Raw genomic sequence first — 21,423 nt, forward strand, 5'->3', positions numbered from 1 at the left:
GTACATACTGTACGTGTGTTCAGATTGTCTTTTCATTAGATCGCTTATAATATTAAATGTGCGTTAATGTAATACCTACCCAAGTATGAACAATGTGATCTTCATATAGGTTTATATCATTACATTTTCACAGTAGTACTGTATCATACTTACATGGTTAAAATTCACAGATTATTACAATGATTTGAAGCTACTCAGAACTAACAGTTTTTAACGCGATTTTTTTTATCACTAAAATAAAAATAAAATCATGGAACTTTGATATAAATTGGGATGTAGCACACCACAGAGGTAGCCAGACTTTGGCTGACAATAGGGAGTTGTTGTGGATATGCCGTTTAGTGATGCCCATTTTAATTGAACTCACCTTTCTTCACTGTAAATGAAATGTACACCTTTTATAAATGGTCTTGATTTGGTTCTTGATTTCTGATGACAGGAGTTTAAGAATCTTTTGGTTAAATGAGCATGTAGCAGGTTCTTCTAAAAGTGAGGATACAGTATGGTTATTGAGCTATCTGCTTTACTTCTGATGATTTTTTATCTGCCATTTGAAAAGATGAATCATTTGATGGTAAATTGTGCTTTTTGTGTGAAGTGGATCCCAAACTGAGTGAGAGAAATCACAGGTGATTTTTAGCCTAGTTTACCAATTGTTGTTCTGATTCCGGTCAGAAGCAACTTCCCAGTATCAAGGGAACATTATGGGGCCTCCGAACAGTTAGTTTTGCAAACTGTGAAGAAACTGTGTTGTTATTTTTGTTGTTTTAAATTCAATTATGAAACTTAAACAAGGATCTGAAAGTCGAGTAGACAGTCCCTGCTGACAGAGGAGCGTATACAGACGGTGGTGCTTGTAAAATTCCACTGCCAAAAGCGGTCATGCATACATGAATCCTCGAGCACTAAAATCCATTAGACACCTCAATAACAAAAAAAATGAAGGTTCCGTATATAATTATCTTTGGCAATGAAGTTTCGAAGACGTCAAACTGTGAAAGAACCTAAGTGACTAACATGTATGTGGTACCTTGCATTATGAGAGAGAAGTTCTGAAAAGTTGGAAAAGGGAAGTGTGTGTGGCATGGCCTTTTATTGGTTTGAAAGCAGACTAAACTGGTGTGTAATGATGGCCTTCCTCATTTGTGTGTCACAGCTCACTAATTATTTAGACACCAGCAAGATTTCAAAAGATTACATTTTTTGAACATGTAGTCAAAATGCTGTGGTTTTTAATTATTTATTGTATGTTTCTTTATCTGCTTACATGCTGTAATGTCATTTTTCTCGGATGTAGAAGCCAAATGGAGCCACAAAATATAATTCTGATTCCTACTTTTTGATCATTTGATGGTGAAATAAACTGTGCAGACTGAGATGAAATTTTCAGTTTTGCAGTCCACATGGAGAGGTCACAGAAATGATGTGAAATGCAATTAGTGAGACGCTTCCTGATTAGGCAGCATGCCTGTGCAGCTGTCTACACAGAACCTATATTTGGTAACGTCATAATGTTTTACAACATACCTTACAGTGGTGAGTTGATACACCGCCATGTCTATTAGCTATTAATCTATCAGATCATGACCATCATTTATTATCATTTATATATGCGAGAGCTACAGAACAGAGATTTACTAACACTATATACTCATTAACATTATAGCATTATTTGCGCAAGCACGAACAGTAATGTCACCTGTGACTGGTGTATTGGAGCCATGCTGACCAGCCACTGATCATGGTCCTTTTTTCTTTTCCCCGTGTCCATGTTTATAGCTACTGTTCCTGCATGACCTTAACCTCAAGAATAGTTACCATTCTGTTGAACTACATATAGTGGCTGACATATAATATCATACAATTATTGAAATCAAACTGAGATGCAGTCGATGTGACATTTAACCAAAATTACTCATGTTTTGGTCCAGCTACATTAGAGCCACTGTAGAAAGTCAGTCACCAGACTCCCAAATCCATGGAAAGCAGTGTAGTATATCTGTTCAGTAGGGGCATATAGAAACCTGTGATTAGCAGTGATTGGTCATCCACGATATCCATTGATTCACTGTTATTTCACACTTCTTAAGTTACTTATCTACCAGTCTGCTGTCAGTCTGTTCTAAAAAGGCGCTGAACCTTCAGTCGTACATTTACTAGGATATATGAAACTCTGAAAACAAAAATGTACTGAGTCATTTGTAATGTGCATCACCAGAGTTGAGAAAGGACAAAACCCAAATATAAAAGATATAAACCCAAGGCTAGTGGAATGCAGCAGGGAAGGGGAAATGCACTCTTCTCTGTTGAAGTCTTATTTTATTATGGCCCAGGGCTATTGAGAGGAAAACATGTTCATGTGATGCCCACCCCCTCGTGGCTGGGAACTCTGCTGGAGGAGGTTTTGAGCAGACCCTGGATTACACTATTTGGTAGGAAGATGAGACAGACTCTGTGTGATTTATGCCTTTCTTTGTTTATTTGGAAAGATTTTAAGTTTAAATTCCCACATCATCTTGTCAGTATCTAAGTTCTACCGTAGCAGTTTTCTGTAAATGAGGATTCACATGGACCCTATGGCAACAGTTGAATTTTCTGTATGCTGGTTCCATTGTGCTTTTTGTTAGATTGTTGTATTCATTTGTTCTCTTCAAAGGTTTGTGTGACATGAGCTGTAATCCCCCCTCCTCCTCAAATGTCACTAGCTTTTGTGAGTCTTGCACTGCTTTCAGTCATATGTTTAGAACTGTTCACCCCTCAATGTACTCCTTGACGCTAATTATTGCTTATGGCTTTGTGATTAGCTTTCTTAAAAAATCTCACTAAATGTCACATTCCAATGAAAAACTAGTTCTCAGTGAAATTATGTGGCCTTTTTTGGGAAAAGACAACATTTCATATGAGGCTGGTTATATGCTTTTCTCCTAGGTGACTTTCAGATCCATTTGTTTTTTTTTTTTCTAATTAAGTTTTCAGTGTTTTAACATGACGCAAAAGGCGACATGTTCGCCCACTCATGTGCCTACCATATGGATATGCTTTGCTCAAGTATCCACCGTTCCTCTCTGTTGTACATGTTGTCGCGTTGGATCGTACTGTGTAGACTCGGTGAAGGAATGCTCATGTTTTTCTCTTCGGTTGTTCGTCTACCGTTCCGCTAATTGTCAGTGCTTGATCACAAGACTTTGAGCTCCACTGTGTTTGTGTTTTTAAGGAGGCAGCAGAAGCCCTTTAATGTTGAGGTGAGCCTTTTTACACTTTGTTTTTCACAATGTCGGCCAGCCTTGGATAAGTCGTTCATTATGAGTTCTTACAGCGTTGGTGATAATCCAAATAACTACTCTAGATTTTCCACACAATGGGATTGAGCACGTTGACCGATGAGGGGCACAAGGTGGTGAGGAGTATAAATTGTTACCGTGTTTTGTGAAATTTTACCCAGAGGAAAAAGCATGTTTTCCCTCAGGATGATTTGTGTCTGGAACTTAAAGCTTGGATTTGTCACTTCTGTGTTTCACATATGTAAGTTAAGATGCACAGGCCTAATTGAACTGCAGGCTCTGATAACGATCACTGACACAGGGGGCCATTTTCAGCTCAGTTGTAATGGCTGCTGCCTTTCCTTCAGGAAACTATGTGGTGTGTTTCCTTGTTTTCGTCCATTTCACTTCCTGGTGTATACAGCACAAGAGGGGGAGAGTGGAATGTGGCGTTCAGTGTGAGTGAGTCATCCTTGCCACCTCCCTGACATCACAACCTATGCTGGTTCTACTCCTTTAAGGTTCTCTCTGCATCCATGACTTTGGTAGGCTCATTAGATTAATGGGTTTGGTTAAGACTTGGATCCGATTGATCTTTGCATCTTGAAATGAAGCAATCTTCTCTGGAACTTAATAGTGATGTTGGGTTTTCTCATCATTTTTTTTGGCTATGAGAATGCCTTGGTCATTTTTCTCATTCAGTTAACAGACACGAAAAGAAAGAAGAGAAAATGTAGCCTTTTTTCCCTAGTAATTTCCCCGTTTTGGCAGAAAGGCCACAAATGGCTCGCAAGATTTCACACGGTACAAGGAGGAAACACATGCGTGTTTCCCCTTTTATTTTAAATTGTTTTGTTGAAGGGGAAATAAGAAATCGAAGGCAGAGTTGTTGTGATAGGGTTAACCACTTTTTATATAACAGACTTGCGTAAAACAGCCTCAGTGCATCTGTGAGGTATACATTGGGTTCTTCTTCACTCGGTGCTCTGCATAACAGTGAGAGGCTGTGCATGCCAAGGCTGATTTAGACCCAGTTTTTCAGTGGCGTTTCTAAATGTTTGGGCAGAAGATTAGAAGAAGCAGTGTGGTTGAAGTTTGGCAGAATCCCTTGTTTCCTGTCATTCATCTACCACCCCCAATGCGGAAGTGTGTGTTTGGAGCTCCCTTCCCACAGGACCATAAGGTATGGTAATGAATACGATAGCTGTTTGAGAAGGTAACACTTTTGGTTCTTTAGCCATAAGGCCTAATGTCCCACTGGATGTGGTTTAAAGCAGCACTGTTTTCATTCACGACTTACAACACTAGTCATAGCACGTGTTAAGCACCCAGCGCTGATCACAGCACATGTAAAAGGAAGGAGAAATATTTCACTTTACGAAATGAGCGTGTTTAGAGAAGGATTTTCTTCTTTTTTTTCAGCTGCCTCATTCATGACATGTTGGAGGTTAGTTTCATTGCTTACTCTGTGAGGCTATAGCCCTTATAGCTCAGAATTTGGTTTCTTAAAGCTGTTCAGCTAAGATTGTCTTAAAAGTGTATTGTGTGGGCCAGTTTAGGCAGTGAAAAGCATTTTCAGGAGTCAGTGCATAGAGAATAGTTTGTTCCATTTCCATCTGTTTCATGTTATTGAATGAATAGCCTTTTTCTCTTTTGCTGCAAAAGCTCATCAGGCTGCTGCCTGCCTCAGTCTTTCTGGGTGACTGGGGAGAAAGGCCTCTTCAGTGCTTGTGTTCACTATGACTGGAGACAGCCTTGGGCATGCAGCAGAGCTAAAGTATGTAGCTAGCGCAACCTCAGTGTAAATTACAGGGTTATCTGGATTTAGAGTGGCGGCCACGCCAGACACACCCCCTCAGCACAAGTTCTCTCAGCCTGCCAGGCTTAGGCGAACAGATGCTACTTTGTTGACTGTGGCATCATGTGTGAGCCCTCAAACAGGCTCTCTTGTTACCCGTAGCTTTCAACATGCTTCTCAACCTCAAAGAATTAAATATTGATTTCATATGTCCCATTCTTTCTTTAAGAGAGTGCACCCCATGATTTTCTAAGCATTCGGGGGGAGAAGTGTGAACATTCAGTCATGCGTGAAGGTAAATTTAAGTCGTGTAATGCATTTTGGTAAAGGGTAGATTATTTTAAAGCTAGTGCAGATTATAAAACAGAGGAATTGTTAAATGATGGGAGAAATCCTGTCAACATATTTTTTCTCCTTTTTTGGCAGGGTTTTTGAATTGCTGCTTTTCATGGCTTTTGCCAAGAAAACATGGCATAAAGTCAAAGAGAGATGCTGTCACCCCTGAGTTATTTAAACGGAGGCACATAGTCTCTGTGCTGATGCAATCAGATTTTTCCAGCCAATACAGACAGGCCATTGACACCATACTGCAGGGACTCTGGTAAAACTGAAAAAGCCAAATTAATGAATAAAAATGGTCTGGGTCTTTTCATACACTGCGCCCAGTGAAATATCTCTTCTCTCTCTGCATCTCATATTGTCAACGAGTCACTTTTGAAGGGGCTTTTTTGCCTGCATCAAACTTTTTCTTGTGACCATTTCCTTTTGTGTTCAGTTAATTCTGTGAAGAATGCCACAATCATATGACTATGAAATCCTGTTATTTCTTTTACCCCTTCACACCGTGTCATAGGCAAGTTCCCACAGAGCTTTTACAGTTCGACTTTTAAACGTGCTGTGGACTTCAAGATATTCTGTTATCTGAACCCGACATGCATCAATGGATCTCGGCAATTTTTTTGTTGTCTGGAGCTTCCATCTGTTGAGGTTGAGATTTGTAAGGTATAATCCTTTCATGTCTTCCTCTGGTTCCATCAAGTACAGGTTTGTCCTGATTGGTCCTGTTCGCAGCCTCCTCAGTAGCACAGATCCACAAGTGTATAAGGCTATTATACCTGATATAGTTCATCCATCACAGATGGTCAAAGTGGAGGTCAGTTTAGTGTCTCATTGCAGCATATGAAGTGCCCTTTGGAATCATTAATTGACACAAAGTCTCTGCCATTCTCTGAGATACTTTGCTTTTGTATGGTGATAGCCGTAATGGCCCTGCGTGTCCTTTGGACAGGACGGTCTCATGAATGGAACGGAGCCTCAGGTGTGCAGTTTTATAGAGTATATGATGCAGTGGTTCTTTCGCTCTTTTTTTTTTAAATGCATTTTTAACAAGTTTTGAAAGAGTATCCAGAGTGCCGCTTGAGTTAACCCGAGATGTCAGAGAGGCTGTTTTTAAGGGGCAGTGCACGGAGCTCCTTCACTCCCACTGACTGAGTGGTGTATATCTGGGCCGTGGAGCCTCGCACACCCCTTTTCTATTTTGACTGCCACACATTGTTAGTACTCTCTTGGTCTCTACTGTCTGGCTGTGTTTTGGCTAGGAGGGCTGAGAGCCTGGTCGTGAAGGCCATTGTTCTCCTACTGTACTGCTGTGCCTCGCACCCCCCCCCCCCCCCCCCCCCCCCCCCCAGTTACCACCCCTTCACCCCTCACATGTAAAGAATGAGAAATATGTGGTGACTTGAATCTGCTGTGCTTTGTTTGTTTTGCCCAGATCGTCCAATCAAAAGATCAATTCCATCAGAATCCGACATGGTGATTATGGAAAAGTACCCAGTCACTGCAGTGCAGCTGACTGCTATAAGAGTGGTTTTGCATGTTATAAGGAAATGTATAGTCACTTTGGGTGGCCTTTTTTTTCCCTCAGCTGAAGTTTATAGTTGCTATAATGAAAGGGTATTTAACTGCTCTGCTTGCCATCTTATAGTATAACTGCCCAAACATTCGAAATACAGCTGCTTGTTTACATCTGATATGATCTGGCAAAATTTAGCAAAGAATTTACATAACATACAGAAGGTACATGGCCTTTGTGAAGTATTGTACCTGAAGGTATAAACACAGAACAGTGTATTACACACCAAGGTTATTTTATTTCTCCATAGTCCATAAGAGAAATGTGGTCTGTGCATAAAACTGAAAAGTAAACAGTTTAAATCAGATTGGATGCAGCAAATGTGTTGGTGGGAATAAGGTCTGTTCTGAACATCTTGAGGTTTTGAACGGTTCAGGGCTCGTTAAAAGTCTGACCTGATTGTTTGTCAGTGCCTCTTTTTGATCAATCGCTTGGACGTTTTTCATCAGAAATACACAGTTACCAAAATGACTGTAATAAATTCCAAACAACATAAATTAAACATAGACAAAACCGTCATATCCTGTGCCAGATAGGTGCTTCGATACTGAATATGCAAGTAAATGTTTTTGAAGATCAAAAAGGCAGAAATGTTGCACACCAAAGACATGTCTCTAGCCAACAGAAGTGTTCCAATATTGAGTATAATGGGGTAGATGCTATTCTTATTTGTTCTCACAGGAACATCATCTTTTTCAGTCAGTAAGTCTAGATACCAAGCTATTTTCACCCAGTTGGTCTGTGGAAGTTGTGAATTGATATTGATATTAGATTTCAAGATATAAATGGAAAAAATGGTCACTGGTGAAGTAGCAAATCAGAAAAATCAACTCAAATAAAAAAAACGGCCTCTTTTTACCTGGACAGAGGAGAAGTGGCTCCATAGGGGTGTGACCTGTGTGGAGGCCTGTGCAGTTTCTTCTTGATTTACCTGTAACTGTACAGGCACCAGTCTGTTATCAGTCTTTGAAGGGCAATAACAGAGCTGGACTCCGTCCAGCTGTCTGTCTCATAACATGGTCGGTCGCGTTCTTCTTGACACTGAAATCAGATGGTGTCACATGAGTTTCAAATTCATTGATCCAGCGATGGTGTGTAATATAACTTTTGACTTATGAACATGTCTTTAAACGTAGAAGTTAACAAGTCATGAGTAGTCCACTCAGAACAGAAGAAGAACATCTGATTGATCAGAAAAGCTCAGAGGGGCACAAACAAGGCCATGAACAAGGCACGCAAGAGAGATGTGCGATGCTCTAAACTTTTGTTTCACCGTTATTTCGGTAATTGTTGGATGGGGTTGGAAAAACAAGCAGTTCTTCAACTGTTTGAGTTTCTCTTTTCTTTCTGAGAGGACAATGCTGGTCAGGTAAGACTTTGTTGGCTAAGCCGGATCATATGGCTGGGCTCTCTAGTCTGAATGTCAGCTGGGTTGGTTTCAGTTCTCTCCTCTTTATTACCCCTCTACAATATTAAAGGAAATAGACACCAGACCTGGTCCAACCATAGTAACAAGAGTTTGTTCCTCTTACTGTTTGTCATGTCTCTCATTGGGCCAGAAACTCAGGGGCATTACCGCTTGTGCTGTGCGTGTATGTATATGGTTTTTTTCCCCCCTCTGTTTGTTTGGCAGTGGTATGGGCTTGATACTATTTTGAGGAAGCTCCGTTAGAATGCAGAATTACTAGATTGTTGGTTTACACTGGAAAGAACTTGCTCAAGTTGATAAGGGCGCTGTTTGCCAGTTGCCTCATATAAGGTGTGTTAAGAATTTACTATATGGTGGTGTGTTTCCTTTCCATTTTAGAAGCTCAATGACTCCTTGAGCCTACAGTTCTCTCATTCATTTTCCACTTTTTCTAAGCATCTTCGGAATGGAACGGAAGGAGAGTTCACACGCTCTTAGATCTTGGTGTTCTTTCAGCATCTGAGGTGTGATATAGCGAAGATAGTCAACGCTAAAGAGTCCAAACAAAATGTATCTTTTCAGTGAGTCTTTTGTTCTGTAATTTTCCCCTTGTTCTAAAACAATGGTATCTCCCTTTGTGCCTGCAGCTCCCACTGTGTAAGTGTTAATGTGATATGGAGTGGGGAATATGAATATGGTACAATCCTTCCAGCCTCCCGTCCCCTCGTCCACACCTGAACCCCCACCCCTACTAGAGGTCTCCTGCTGACTGTCTGAGTGCCACTCCAGCAGGGGGTGGACATCCAGTGCCCTCCATGTATGGCTCTAAAGTATGGGAATGAACCTGTTAGTTGAAGATGACGCTCCCTGGCAGATCTGCCTGTGTGTAGCACCCAAACATTCTCACCTGTGTCCTCCAAACAAGAACATACAATGCTTGTATCTGTGTGATCTTGTCTTGGGCGTGGTAGAACCACAAGAGGAGAAGACAGCTGAAATGTTGCAGATCACAGAGAGAGAGAGAAAGAGAGAGAGAGTAATTCTACACGAGTGAAAGTGCTGCCTTAATTTAATTCTTGTGGATCTTTGAAGGGGGAGGGTCTATCTCCAGTGCGAGTATTGACAGTAAGGTCTCTGAAATGGCAGGTTGGACGGGCTTAATTCTGTGTGTGAAATGATCACATACTTATTCACTCCTTTGAGTTATATTTGCTATTTATTCTTAGGAAAGTTTACTGCGTTAAGGTGAAGAGCATCTTCAGTCTAGAGTGACATGGTATTACAAGCGAGTGATGTGTAGTGCAGTTGCTGTAAAGTGCATTCGGATGAGAAACTCTGACATAGGAAAGACTTGTGCCTCTGAAGTACCGGACAACAGACTCCTCTCATCTCTTCTCCTCTCCTCTCCTCTCCCTGTGCACACGGTCAGCTAGCTACGTTTAGTGCCATGCTGAAACAGTCTGGATGCCTGTTCTCCTTTCAGCGGCAAATGTTAATTGGAGTGTGCTGCTGGCTTTGTTTGTCCAGTCGTATCCGGTTACTGATGAAGGGGGGCAGCTTCAATAATAGATACCACAGACAATGGAACTGGCACATGCACACCACCCCCCTCTCCCTCTCTCTCTCTCTATCTCTATCGCTCCATCATCCCCCCCCCCCCCCCCCCCACCCTCCCACTCAGTCATCCTCAGCCAGTGAGCGAGCCTGAGAGTGAGCCTACAGGACAGCTGTTCCCCTTGTATACCACAGTGCCCCTGTTTCCAGGGAGATTGCTTATCAACCTGTTGAGGCTCTCGCTCTCCCCCTCCCTCCTTCGTTTTCTCATTCTCTCTCTTTCTCTCTCTATGCCTCTCTCTCTCTCTGTCTCTGTGTGTCTGCCTCTCTCTCTCTCTCTGTCTGCTTAGCCCCCTCCTCCCTCCCCACCCCCCCACCTTCCTTGTAACTCCCCGTGATGATGCTAGTACCCTTTCAGCAGGGACGTGGAGTTACTGTATACTGAGTAATTGTTTGCTTTCGGTTAATTTGTGTACACACAACAGGCTCTTTACTCTGCCCAAGTCTGTCCTCAACACACACGGTGTACTGTTTTACAATAGAGTCAAATATACAAATGCACACACACACATTACACACGCAAGCTCCCTCCCCCTCCCTTATCTGTGCTCCTGTCCTCCACTCCCTTTCTCTCTCTCTCTCTCTCTCTCTCTCTCTCTCTCTCTCTCTCACTGTTGCACTCGCTTCTCTTGAGCTCTGTCTCTCTCACCCTCCTCTTGATCCTGAAAGCACTTCTTTTGCTCCCTCTTTCTTGCTGTCATCCTCTTTTCTCTATCTTTATTCTTTCTCTTCTATGTTTTGCTAGCCATCACGATGACTGCAGAAGACTAAACTGACATGCTACCAATGAGTTCCAGGTACAGTGGTATTTAGGTTATATTACAATCTCGTACCGTTACCAAGTGGTTCCCTTAAACAGATATTGAAATGTTTTATGTACTCTGTGGTAGTGTAGGAGTTTTGAGTATGACTGTATATCGATCCATGTGGACTTTTTAATGATGTATTTAGTTGCAAGATGATTTAGAGACCACAGTTTTGCTGAACTTTTTGCAGTATTTATAACTCTGTACTTGCTAGCTTCTGATTGTTCAATTGTTTCTTGTGATGTTTGACACATAGTCCATTTGAATATAAACTTTTTTGTTGTTTGAAGCAAAAAAACTTTTACTTTTGCTAAAATACCCTGAACAGAACTAAACAGTTTGCAGAAAAAGGTGCCAAGAAAGGCAGCTGTATTTGTTTTTAGTTCAGTGTAAATGACACAGATTCACTTAGACTTTTGTAGCTTCTCTGCTTTGTTTTCATGTTTACTCCATCTGTCCGTATGCTAGTTCTGTCTGCTGTTCGTTCTGAGTGTGTACCAACATTCACTCAGTGTTTGTGCTCATGGTGGAAAACAAAGCACAATCTTTATTACAGTTCAAATAACGTATATATATGTTAACAGGCTCTTTATGACACATCTCAGTCATTTATCCAGAGTTGTCTGAGTTGTTCAGACGAACAGTGGAAATCACCTACCAGTTTCTTCCTCATTCACTTCACAAATATATACGGTCTAGGTCTTTACTATCAAAAAAAAAATCATGCATTCTTAAGACGAAGGCTGAACATTGTTCTAAAATGTTCTAAAATCTTAAATGTGAATCTTCTGCGCGACAAGCAATTACTCTTTTGAATTCAAATAATGAAAATAAAAAGTGACAGCAGATTGTCAGTGGCTAGTAGATTGAATAGTTGCCTCCGGGTGCTAAGCAGAAAAGTGGTGGTTGTCTTTGTAAAACTGGTTTGATCACAGATGGAGGATGAGATGAACTAAGGAACACAAACAAAAGAAGGCGGGGGGTTGAGGAGAAGTCCCTGTCAAACCAAGTTTGAGCAAGCACACAGACGTTCACACACTCTGAACACACGACAGGGCGCATCGAAAACAAAGCATTAAAGTGTCAAATCATTAATTCAACTCATCATACTTTAAGACGCTGAGTCGAGGGAGTAATTAAACTGCCTTGACAATGAACGACAAGAGACGCCGAATACCTTCAGCAGCCGTTCCCGTACGACTCCTCGTCACATAGTTGTCATCCATGAACGCAACATGTTAACTGCATGTTACCAGGTGCGAAACTGGGAGTCGTGAACAATGCCGGAGAATGTCAGAGTCTGTGGCTGTTAAGACGCTACACTTCGTGAAATACTTGATAATCCAGACTTTGAACTGAAAAGTCAGTGCACTGAAGGTAAATTACATAATTCACGGGTGAGAGAAGACTGCACAAGTTTCTAAACCTGTCTCAACAAGCTGATTGATCTGTTGCTTCGGTATGAGAAACGAGCCGACAGCGAACGAAAAAAAAAACACATGGTACATGGTATATTAAGCGTTGTCCGAACGAAGAGAAATGTTTCCAATATGTTCTCGCAATTTGGAGCCAACAGATCATACAGATACAGACTGTTTTTGGCCACGTTGTTGCTGGTTTTTTTCCCGGCGCTTAAAACTAGGCTGGCAGGAGAGTCACTCTGGTTTGTTTTGATTCTCAGAGACAAGCAGAGCCGTGTGGACCTTGATATGGCTAAAAGATCATTTCACAGTGGCACACATCCAGACCACTCTTCCTGCGCTCTGACGAAGACCACAAGGCCACACACATTCAATATTCAGTTTCATTTGATGGAAAATGTCATCCGACAAGACCTGTGGTAACCTCACAATTCCAACCGGCAACACGCCGTAGTAATAACCCAGAGAGCTGGATGGCTTTGAGTCCCAGGTATTGATTTGTTAGCTGTCAGTTTGACAATATTTGTGTCTTTCCGGGCAGGAGGTAGTTTTTTTTCTGGTGATACCCAGCGTTTGCAGGTATTTACAGTTTACAGCACAATCCATCTGTATTAGAACTGGAACCTTTAAAGTGCAGTGTTTCAGGATAAGCCATATCCACAGACAGACAGCGTTGTAAGTGCAGATCTCTGGCCAATCATGGAGAGTGGAGTGTGATTCCTGCCGGTTTCTTAATATCTACCCATTTTATATATATAGTCCTCTGTTCAGAATGTGACCCATAATTATTTCTTTCATTCTAAAATGATATTGAATTCTACCCCGTGGTAAACCTGTTTTATGCAGAGCAGCGTTTTGAGGGTTATTTGGCTTTCAGACAGTCCTGGTGATGTAGTGATACGGTGTTGTTCTGTGGAGCTTTGTTTAAGCAGTTCGCATTTGATGTTGTGACAGTGGAAGGTGTTGCATAAGCAGTGGAACCCAACTGATGTTCCATTTGAAAACAACATGGTTTCCTCTGCATTGTTTCCATGAATATTTCCTTTCCTTTTCCATTCATGATGAAGACCTGCAGTGTGAGCTCCATCAGTACCCATAAGATTGGCTTCACTGTGGAACATTGTACTGTCATCTCTCTGGGCTTTTGCATTGTTAACTTCACCATATGACTCATTGCCGTTTAAGTAAAAATGCTGGTGTCAAAAATGTCTCTGGCAGCATTACAGGTGTCATTATAAGTACAGATTTTTGAAAGATACCACTCATGAGCACCCACATCTTTCTTGTGATATACGGTTATGCACCTAAACCAATAACTTTTGATTGAAGTTTGAAGTCAAATATAAAATCACCAAATTGAGGTGATCTTTAAAATGAATCATGAGCGGTTAAAACAGCACAGTGGTGTTATTAAATTTTTGTATCACTCATAACTGATTTCATTTTCTATGTTCATTGTTAATTACAGAATATCCCCCAGCTAAAGTTTGAAATGATCAAATTTTCAAAGTTTAAAGCCCTGTCTTCTTCCCTGTCTATTTTAGAAGTTCTCATAAAATCATAAAACTTTTTTTATTATTATTATTATTATGCATGTGGGGACCCTAAGCATGAGAACAAGTTGTGTTTAATGACAGGTTACCCTGAGTGTACACGCTTGCTTTACGAGACAGACCTTTTTTTTACTAACAGGAGACTGCTGGGTGCTTCTAGCTGTCCATCATCCTCTCAGGTTTATTACGTTTTGTTTACTCAAAGACAGTGCCTGCTGATAGCGAATGTGAATTAAAAAGCATTTAAGGAAGTCGTATTAACCAGATAGTCATTGTGACGTCTTTAATGTAATCATATATCATTGTAATCAGTTAAGCACCTGGAGGGATGACATCAGGATGTGCTTTTTATGATGAATGATCCTCTCTTTTAATGTCACACACACACACACACATATTTATGTTCTTAACATCAAACATCTAAACATCAAACAACACACATGGTGGTCTCTTAAACATTGGACTAACTGAATGAAACCTAAGTGGGGCAACACATTCATGACTAGGGTCAAAATAATGACTCATGTGTGCATGCATCATGTGTGAGCAGTGTTGGAGTAGTCTCTGACAAGTTTGTGGACACACAGCAAGGTATGTTTTAACTGTTTGAAAATATGCTATATACTTTTATGATTTGTTTGTATTGTCAGGATGACATGTGATTTGGACTTTAATGTGTTGATGAGGCTCACGCTAGCAGCCTGACCTGGCCCTGCTTCTATTATGAGCTCTGATCCAGTTCTCATAAAGGAATTGGGCCGATGAAGAGACTGCATTGAAAAAGTCTCATCGCAGTCAGGCACCTCTCTCTCTCTTTCTCTCTCTCACTCACACACACACACACACACACACACACACACACACACACACGCTAATTAAAGACACTTAGCAGTAATAATGGCACCGGGGGAAAATGGCACGGTCTGCCCTCGGCACATGGCACGGTGAATGCCACGGTTAGCATGGGGGTGCTCGGAGGGCGTGCCCTCTTCTCCCCTGGGTGGATGGGTGGGGGGTGGAATGGGCCATCCACACGTGTGTGGAACCTCTTGGAACAGTTTCATTACTCCGTCCCTGCGCAGGTCAGGCTGGGATCCATGTGCGCTTGCATTTTTCATTTACCAGAGAAAATGTCAGAGGCATCAGAGAAGGGCTTAGCTGTAAAGGGTAAAGAGATTTTATCTTTCTTTGCATATTCATTCTCCTCTGGTCTTGATTTGAATATCACCTCAAAAAAAAAGATAAGCCTTCTGTTCTTCACCTCGGTGGGGACAGAGAGAGAGAGAGAGACGAGACATGACGTGACGTGACAGGTTCCAGGGATACTGAATCTCATTAACCAGCTATATCTCTGTGTCTTAAACAACACCTGATGTGACTGGAAGCCTTAAACTATAGAGCAAACACAAGCTTCTGGTTCTCTCTTGTAGTGTCTCTATTCGGTTCTATTTACTCCTCTTTCCAGTGAATTTCTACTTTAGCTCTGTCATTCACAGTGAAAATGATTGTGCCTTGCTTCAGGCTACTGACTAATGAAGGGCACCAATTATTCCATTTAATCACTCAAAAAAATCTTCCATGCTTCGTGATAGTGCTAGATGATTGTCAAATACAAAATGGCGGCTTTATTGGCACAGTTGCCATGTATTTCTGTTCATTGCTATAGAGTATTGTGAAAACTCTATATTCTTGGACACCCTCTTCCAGTCGTGAAGGCCTGTGCAAAATGCTGTGGTATCCTTTCCATTTTTCTTTAAATTCATCTGCATCTGATTGGTTATACGTTTTCAAATTGCAGATGCTTTTAGACACACACTAGATCAACAGAAAGATGGATGCAAGTTCTGTTTTTCAGACCTAAGCTTAAGCACCTAGTCTTTTGATCAAGCCTTTTTGATTAATCATTTCACATGGCTCAGACAGTTACTTACTATACCAAATGACTTTTTAACATGTAATTTGGGGCTTTGTACTTAACTGTTCTCAAACATTCCATTTTTCCTCCTCAAAAACCTCTTATGTGATTTAGTTGAGCAAGTGCTCCTGCCGTTCCTTTTATAAATACTTTTACAGCCACTTATCGGGAATATTTGATTAGGTTTCAGTACACTGAATAGAAGAGAACTTTAGCTTGCTTAGGCTGACCTTAAGTCTGTGTGTATCTCTCTCAGGCCAGTCCGTCAGCTGCCCCGAACATACAGAGACATACATTAAAAGGGCTTTTCGGAGGCTCCTCCTTTTGTCTCAGCAGTCGAGCGTTTATGGTAGAGCAAGGACACACCCCTCTGTGACCTTGCTGAAGAGAAGACTAAAGCTAGAACAGTAGAGGTAGTCAATTAGTAAGGTGATCCCTCTTGTGTAGGGGGTCTTGCTCAAGAAATAAAACACAAACGGAGGCATTGCCTTTAGTGCTTAGCTGTCTGAGGTGTTGAAGCTTTTGCCAGCCATCTTGTAGATGAAGAGACAGTCTGCTTGGTCCGTCCACCTCCTAGACAATTTGTTGCTAATGGATGCATTTGTGAGCTTGTAAGACAGGCTTCTTGAGGAATTAATGCACTAGACATTTCTCAAGCTTGAACCAGTCTATAATGAGACACATAAAGTATTTATTGATTGTTGCTTCCCTGATGGTTTATGCTGTTACGTGTAGGTTAGTGAAAACAATTGGATGATAGTTTGTATATGAGATATTCCTTTGCATTTTCAGATATCTAGACTTTTGGGTCTAGATGAATCTCTTGGTCATTTGAAGTAGATATTTCTAATAATCTGAAACCAAGTTGGGTTATATATATGTGTATATATATATATATAGGTTCAAGTCATTACACTCCTTTTAAATTACAAGATCACAGGTCTGTTCAATGAACCTGCCCTACAGTCCCATTTGTGAAAGCCACTTGATGTAGCCCCTCACTTGGCCAAGTCAGTGTCTCTCAATAGATATATTTGCCAGTTTACCTCGTGTTCTCAGGGTCGGTGTCATTGGTGTTCCTGTTTTTGTTCGGTATGTCTGTAGGTTGAGCGAAGGTAAAAAAAAAAAAAAGAACTAGTGAGTTGACTGACAGATTTTTATTTTGTGTTTCAGTGGGCATCTGAGGAGCCTCCCACTTCTGCTTTTACGTGTGGCCGTACTACCATGAGCAATTCTACTCCATCCACAGGTATTGTGATCTCCATCACTGCTGATATTAGCCAGAAGTCCAAACACCTTGAAATTACAACTATTTTCTTTCACTTTTGCAAAGTAATTAGAGTCATTGAGCCTCTTCTAACTTGATGAAAATTCAAATATCTTTTCTCCAAAAGAACATTTTGTGATTCTGGTATCTTTTAATTTTGCTCAGAAAAGCCAAGAAGGACTTCGTTATTTCCCCTAGGAAACACTGGAATATCTTTCAACTCTTCTTTTCATAAAGGAAGTGATACCTGGTATGTGGAAGTTAGCATTGCTTTAGTATGTAAGGGTAGTTTATGATGAATGTGAACCATTTAAAGATGGGTATTACTTTCAGAAGCCTGTTTCTTACGTCAGAAGGGGCGAATGTCCACTTTAAGACCCAACACCCACTCCTATACTTACACACCACCACCGGCCTAGAAGAATATCCTAGGTGAAACACTGGGTGGTTATCACTAATGTTATTGGGGATTAGCTGCTTAGTCCATGTGCAGTTCATTATTTGAACAGAACCGAATGGCCAGACAACGAGAGCTGAAATGGAGGGCAGTGTAAAATGACCCCATCAGCTCGACTTGTCAAATGTGAGTGCTCTCCGTCTGTCTCTCACTCTGTCTCTCTCTCCTTTTCACTGCTCTCTCTCACAGTCACTGTAGACTGAGAAACACTAAAATCAAATGGGTATTTGGGAAAGAGCTCTGTTTTTTGTTATTTTACTGCTGAATATCTGATGGACAAGAACATACCCGTAAAGTGAAATAAGATGAAATTAAATGGTATTCATTTGTCATAAGGCGAAATATGGATACGGTTTGCTTTTTAAAACTCTCTGCTTGTTAATCAATATACAGATGTGCTGAAAACCTCCAAGAAAATGTCATCTTTGGCGTTCGATGTTAACACTAAGCTGTACCTTGTTAGGCTTAGAATGAAATGAGAGATGCCGTGTCTTCAGCCAGTATATTTTTGTTTGGGTCTCCAGATAAAGAGATGCCCCTCTGTGTACACAGGATTCTAAGGACTCAATATTACAGCTTAGCATTACCGCTAATATTTCTCCATATTTACAGAGAAGTGAGCTGAAACAGCCAGAGTAAATGGGTCTATGAGACATGGGTCAGACAGCCTCTGACAGTTCACGGCTCACATGAAATACCCAAGGTCAATATTTTCACACAGTCTCCCTTCCGTAAGACAGATGAGAATGTTGGCATGGTGTGGATAATTCACGGATATGTTTTGCCAAATCCATCAGTCGGACACATTTGTGATAATGGCTTGAAAAATAGCCATGATCCTTCCTTGCGTGCCGATCTAAACCAAGTAGTTTGGCTAGGACCACGGCACGTATGGCCTGTTTGTGACTGAGACTGTAAGTTAAAAGCGGTTGTTTGTAGACTATTTTTTGCTTTTCCGGCTGTTCTGTTCTGAGCAATTGTTCTGCTCCGTTCTAAATGGACAGAACAGAGGTAATTGCCCTGGTAGGAATTTCAGCCCTCTGTCGGTTTAACTCCTACCGTGACACTCATGTCTGAGTGAAACTTCGACTCTGTGTTCCCTGAGTGTGTCTGTGAAGTCAGGGTGAGTTATTATCGGCTTGTGTGACTGGTTCTACTCACCATAGCAGAACACACCTCAAATATAAGCACTTTTCACGAGTAGTACAGGTCAGAGTCTCTGCCATGGTTGGTTCCATCATGACGAATGCTTCCATACTCCGTTTCAGTATCTGCCGGGAGCGTTCCGTCAGAGCTACACAAAACATATTTCCGCCCTGTCAAACCTGACTGAGTCTCATCCCTCAGGCAGAGACGACAGCAGTGGAAAAAGCCTAGTGGATAGGGAAGTGCAAGCTGATTGGCAGTTTTGGCTGGTGGGCAGGACGAGAGGGAGGGGCCAGGGAGGCAGGTGGAGAGCAGGGAAGGAGTTGTCTGCTCAGGGATGGTATTTCAAGAATGTCAGATATAAGAACCGTCGACAGGCAGTAATAAAAAACCAAATTGTGGACAGCGTTCCATGAATTCCGAGGTGTTCTAGCAACAGTTGAAGTTGGTCTGTGCTCAGACTCGAACATATCTGACTGCAGGTTGACGAACCATAGTAATTTAGATTTGCTTTTATTGGCCTGTAGGTATGTGACACTGGTAAAAGGATGACTTTTTTTTTCTTTTAGGAAGAAGTTTTGTTAGAGACAGAGTTGTTAGTTGGTTTTCTAGAGACCTTACAACATCCAGACAAAATTTTGTTGAACCTCAGCGGTGGCTATAGTGGCTGCATTTTTGCAGGGAAATTACTGTGAATTTGAAATAATTAGGGTTTGTTTATACGGTCAATTACCCCTCTCTTATACTACAAGTTCAGTGGGGGCATGAACACCAGTAATGGTGAAATGATTTGATGTTTGTGAGTGAACTTAAGTGGTTCTTCCTGTGAGACAAGAATCTCAAAGGCCTGATATAGGCTACTCTTTTAGCTCTGTTTGGTGATATTACAGTCGCCTGCTGCCATTAAAAACATGTTTTACAAGGATATGAAAACTCAAATGAATCCATTTGCCTGCCTGAATCTGGCCCAATTTTGTCTTTTTTTTCTTTTTTTTTTTACTTTTTTGCAACAAGTGTTTTCTCATTCAAGTGTCAGAAAGGAGCATGTAGACATGAGGTGCAGCTTGAGTGCGGCATTGCCTGAAATATGATGTTACTAATCTCAACTGTGTTTGAATAATTTAGCACTAAGAAGTGTCTTATATTTCAGCATGATTATCTTGGGTCCACATTATATTTACTGATGTCCTGTGCTGACTGGAGCTCACACACGGGGTTTACATTTGAAAGGTCTGTTTATGCATTTCCTAAAGAGAGGGCCCCTGGCATGTTTGATTCAAGGGGATGGATCCCCTAATCTCATTAAACACACAATAAGATTTGTTAACGGCACAATGAGATGAATCGGCATGGCCGAGCCAGATGCTTTGATAGGTCGTGTGTATGTCACCATGGCAACACAGGGTCATTGGAGAATGAGACAGTCATCATTGCCTGTATTCTCCCTGCCTACTGCTATTGTCGCAAGACGCCTGTTTCCAGGCCTTTTCAAATTGTTTTAAGCTATGTTTGTAACTTCCTTTGAAATTGCTCTCCAAAGAAAATGAAGGTAATGTATCTGAATGTCACCAATGGAATTTTATTTAAACCTCATCACACAACATTAAAAAGCAGTTCTCTCAGCCTTGCAGTCTGACTGACCGCCGTATTAAAACATTTGTAGCTTCTAGAATAAATTAAGGACTAAGCACTGTTTGACCGTGTTACGTGGTCAAAACCTGCTGCTTTCCTCTAGATTGTTTGGTCTGCTCTTCTTCGCAGCAGAATGAAAAAAAAAACATGAATCTATTCGGCTAGCACTGTTGAAGGGATAATCTAGTTTCTTTTCTTAGCTTGTTAGCTCCCTGCATGTGGTAGGCTACTGCTTGGTCTTTCTTTATCATATGTAAGGTTTCCCAGTAGACCAGCCTCAAGTTCTGTGCTCAGTAATTTAGTGTGAGAAATCTCTGCATGTAAGTTAAATTTTCTGACGTCTGTTTTCTTTGTATTGTGATGGTGCCTATAGAGTGACGAGGTTTTGAACTTCTTTGTTAGGCTGAGAATGAAGAGATGTATATAGATAAACCTAGAAGTCCGTACTGTGTTTTTTTTTTTATTAGCTGTGTATAGATACATTATTATAGACCATTAAAGTACATCTCTTCAGTCATCTGTAAACTGTAGACTGTGTGTGTGTGTGTGTGTGTGTGTGTGTGTGTTCATGTGTGCCAACACCATATTAAAGTTTGCTGTAGTACACACACTCGCTGTCCAGTCATGTGTTTTAGAGCACTGCCCCTATGCCCTGCACTAGACTGATGTCATGGAAGAAGCCAAGGGGGAGGAGCCACCCCAGTCAATTTGCAGATGTCTCATTTGGAAAGGTTGCTGTTAGTATAGTGTATGACAGGCTCACTTATAGACATACAGTCCTGGTACTGACTCTATTTGTCTTGACAGAGTCACAGATTATATCTCAATATCAATACGTTATTGGGCTTTAGCTAATCTTTCTTTCAACCCCATTTGTCTTTTGCTCTCAGCGAACAGGTTCCTCTTCCTGTACCGTACCCATGGGCCTTTATGAAAGGGAGAAACAGGCTGGTGGTGACGCATCTCTCTTTGAATGCAGAACTACACCAAGAGTAGTGGGGTGCTGAGAGTAGGTGAGAGCAGGTGAAAATGTATCTCCTTCTGGGCCTTGAAGACAGACAGGGCTGGGCAGGGGACGGGTCTTCATGCTGCGTGCATTGAGGCTGTTCTGTGGGCTGTGGTGCGGCGTCCTGCTGACAGCAGCATTTTCTTTTGTATCCTCTCGGCCTCCTCTTCTCCACTGGCTGGATTAACTCTAGTGCGTGTGTGTGTGTGTGTGTGTGTGTGTTTGTGA

At 41.4% G+C, this 21,423-nt stretch overlaps 1 protein-coding gene across 1 annotated transcript in view; it reads left to right on the top strand.

Moving 5' to 3' along the window:
- Positions 1–21,423, top strand: part of ptbp3 (polypyrimidine tract binding protein 3) — a 38,667-nt gene that overhangs the window by 2,059 nt on the left and 15,185 nt on the right. The window contains exon 2 of the mRNA XM_030767409.1: positions 16,861–16,936. Within this exon, the coding sequence (XP_030623269.1) occupies positions 16,912–16,936 (25 nt within the window). The 5' untranslated portion in view covers positions 16,861–16,911. The remainder of the gene's footprint in view (positions 1–16,860; positions 16,937–21,423) is intronic.

The sequence above is a fragment of the Chanos chanos genome, chromosome 3 (assembly GCF_902362185.1).
Source record: "Chanos chanos chromosome 3, fChaCha1.1, whole genome shotgun sequence".
Lineage (NCBI taxonomy): Eukaryota > Metazoa > Chordata > Actinopteri > Gonorynchiformes > Chanidae > Chanos > Chanos chanos.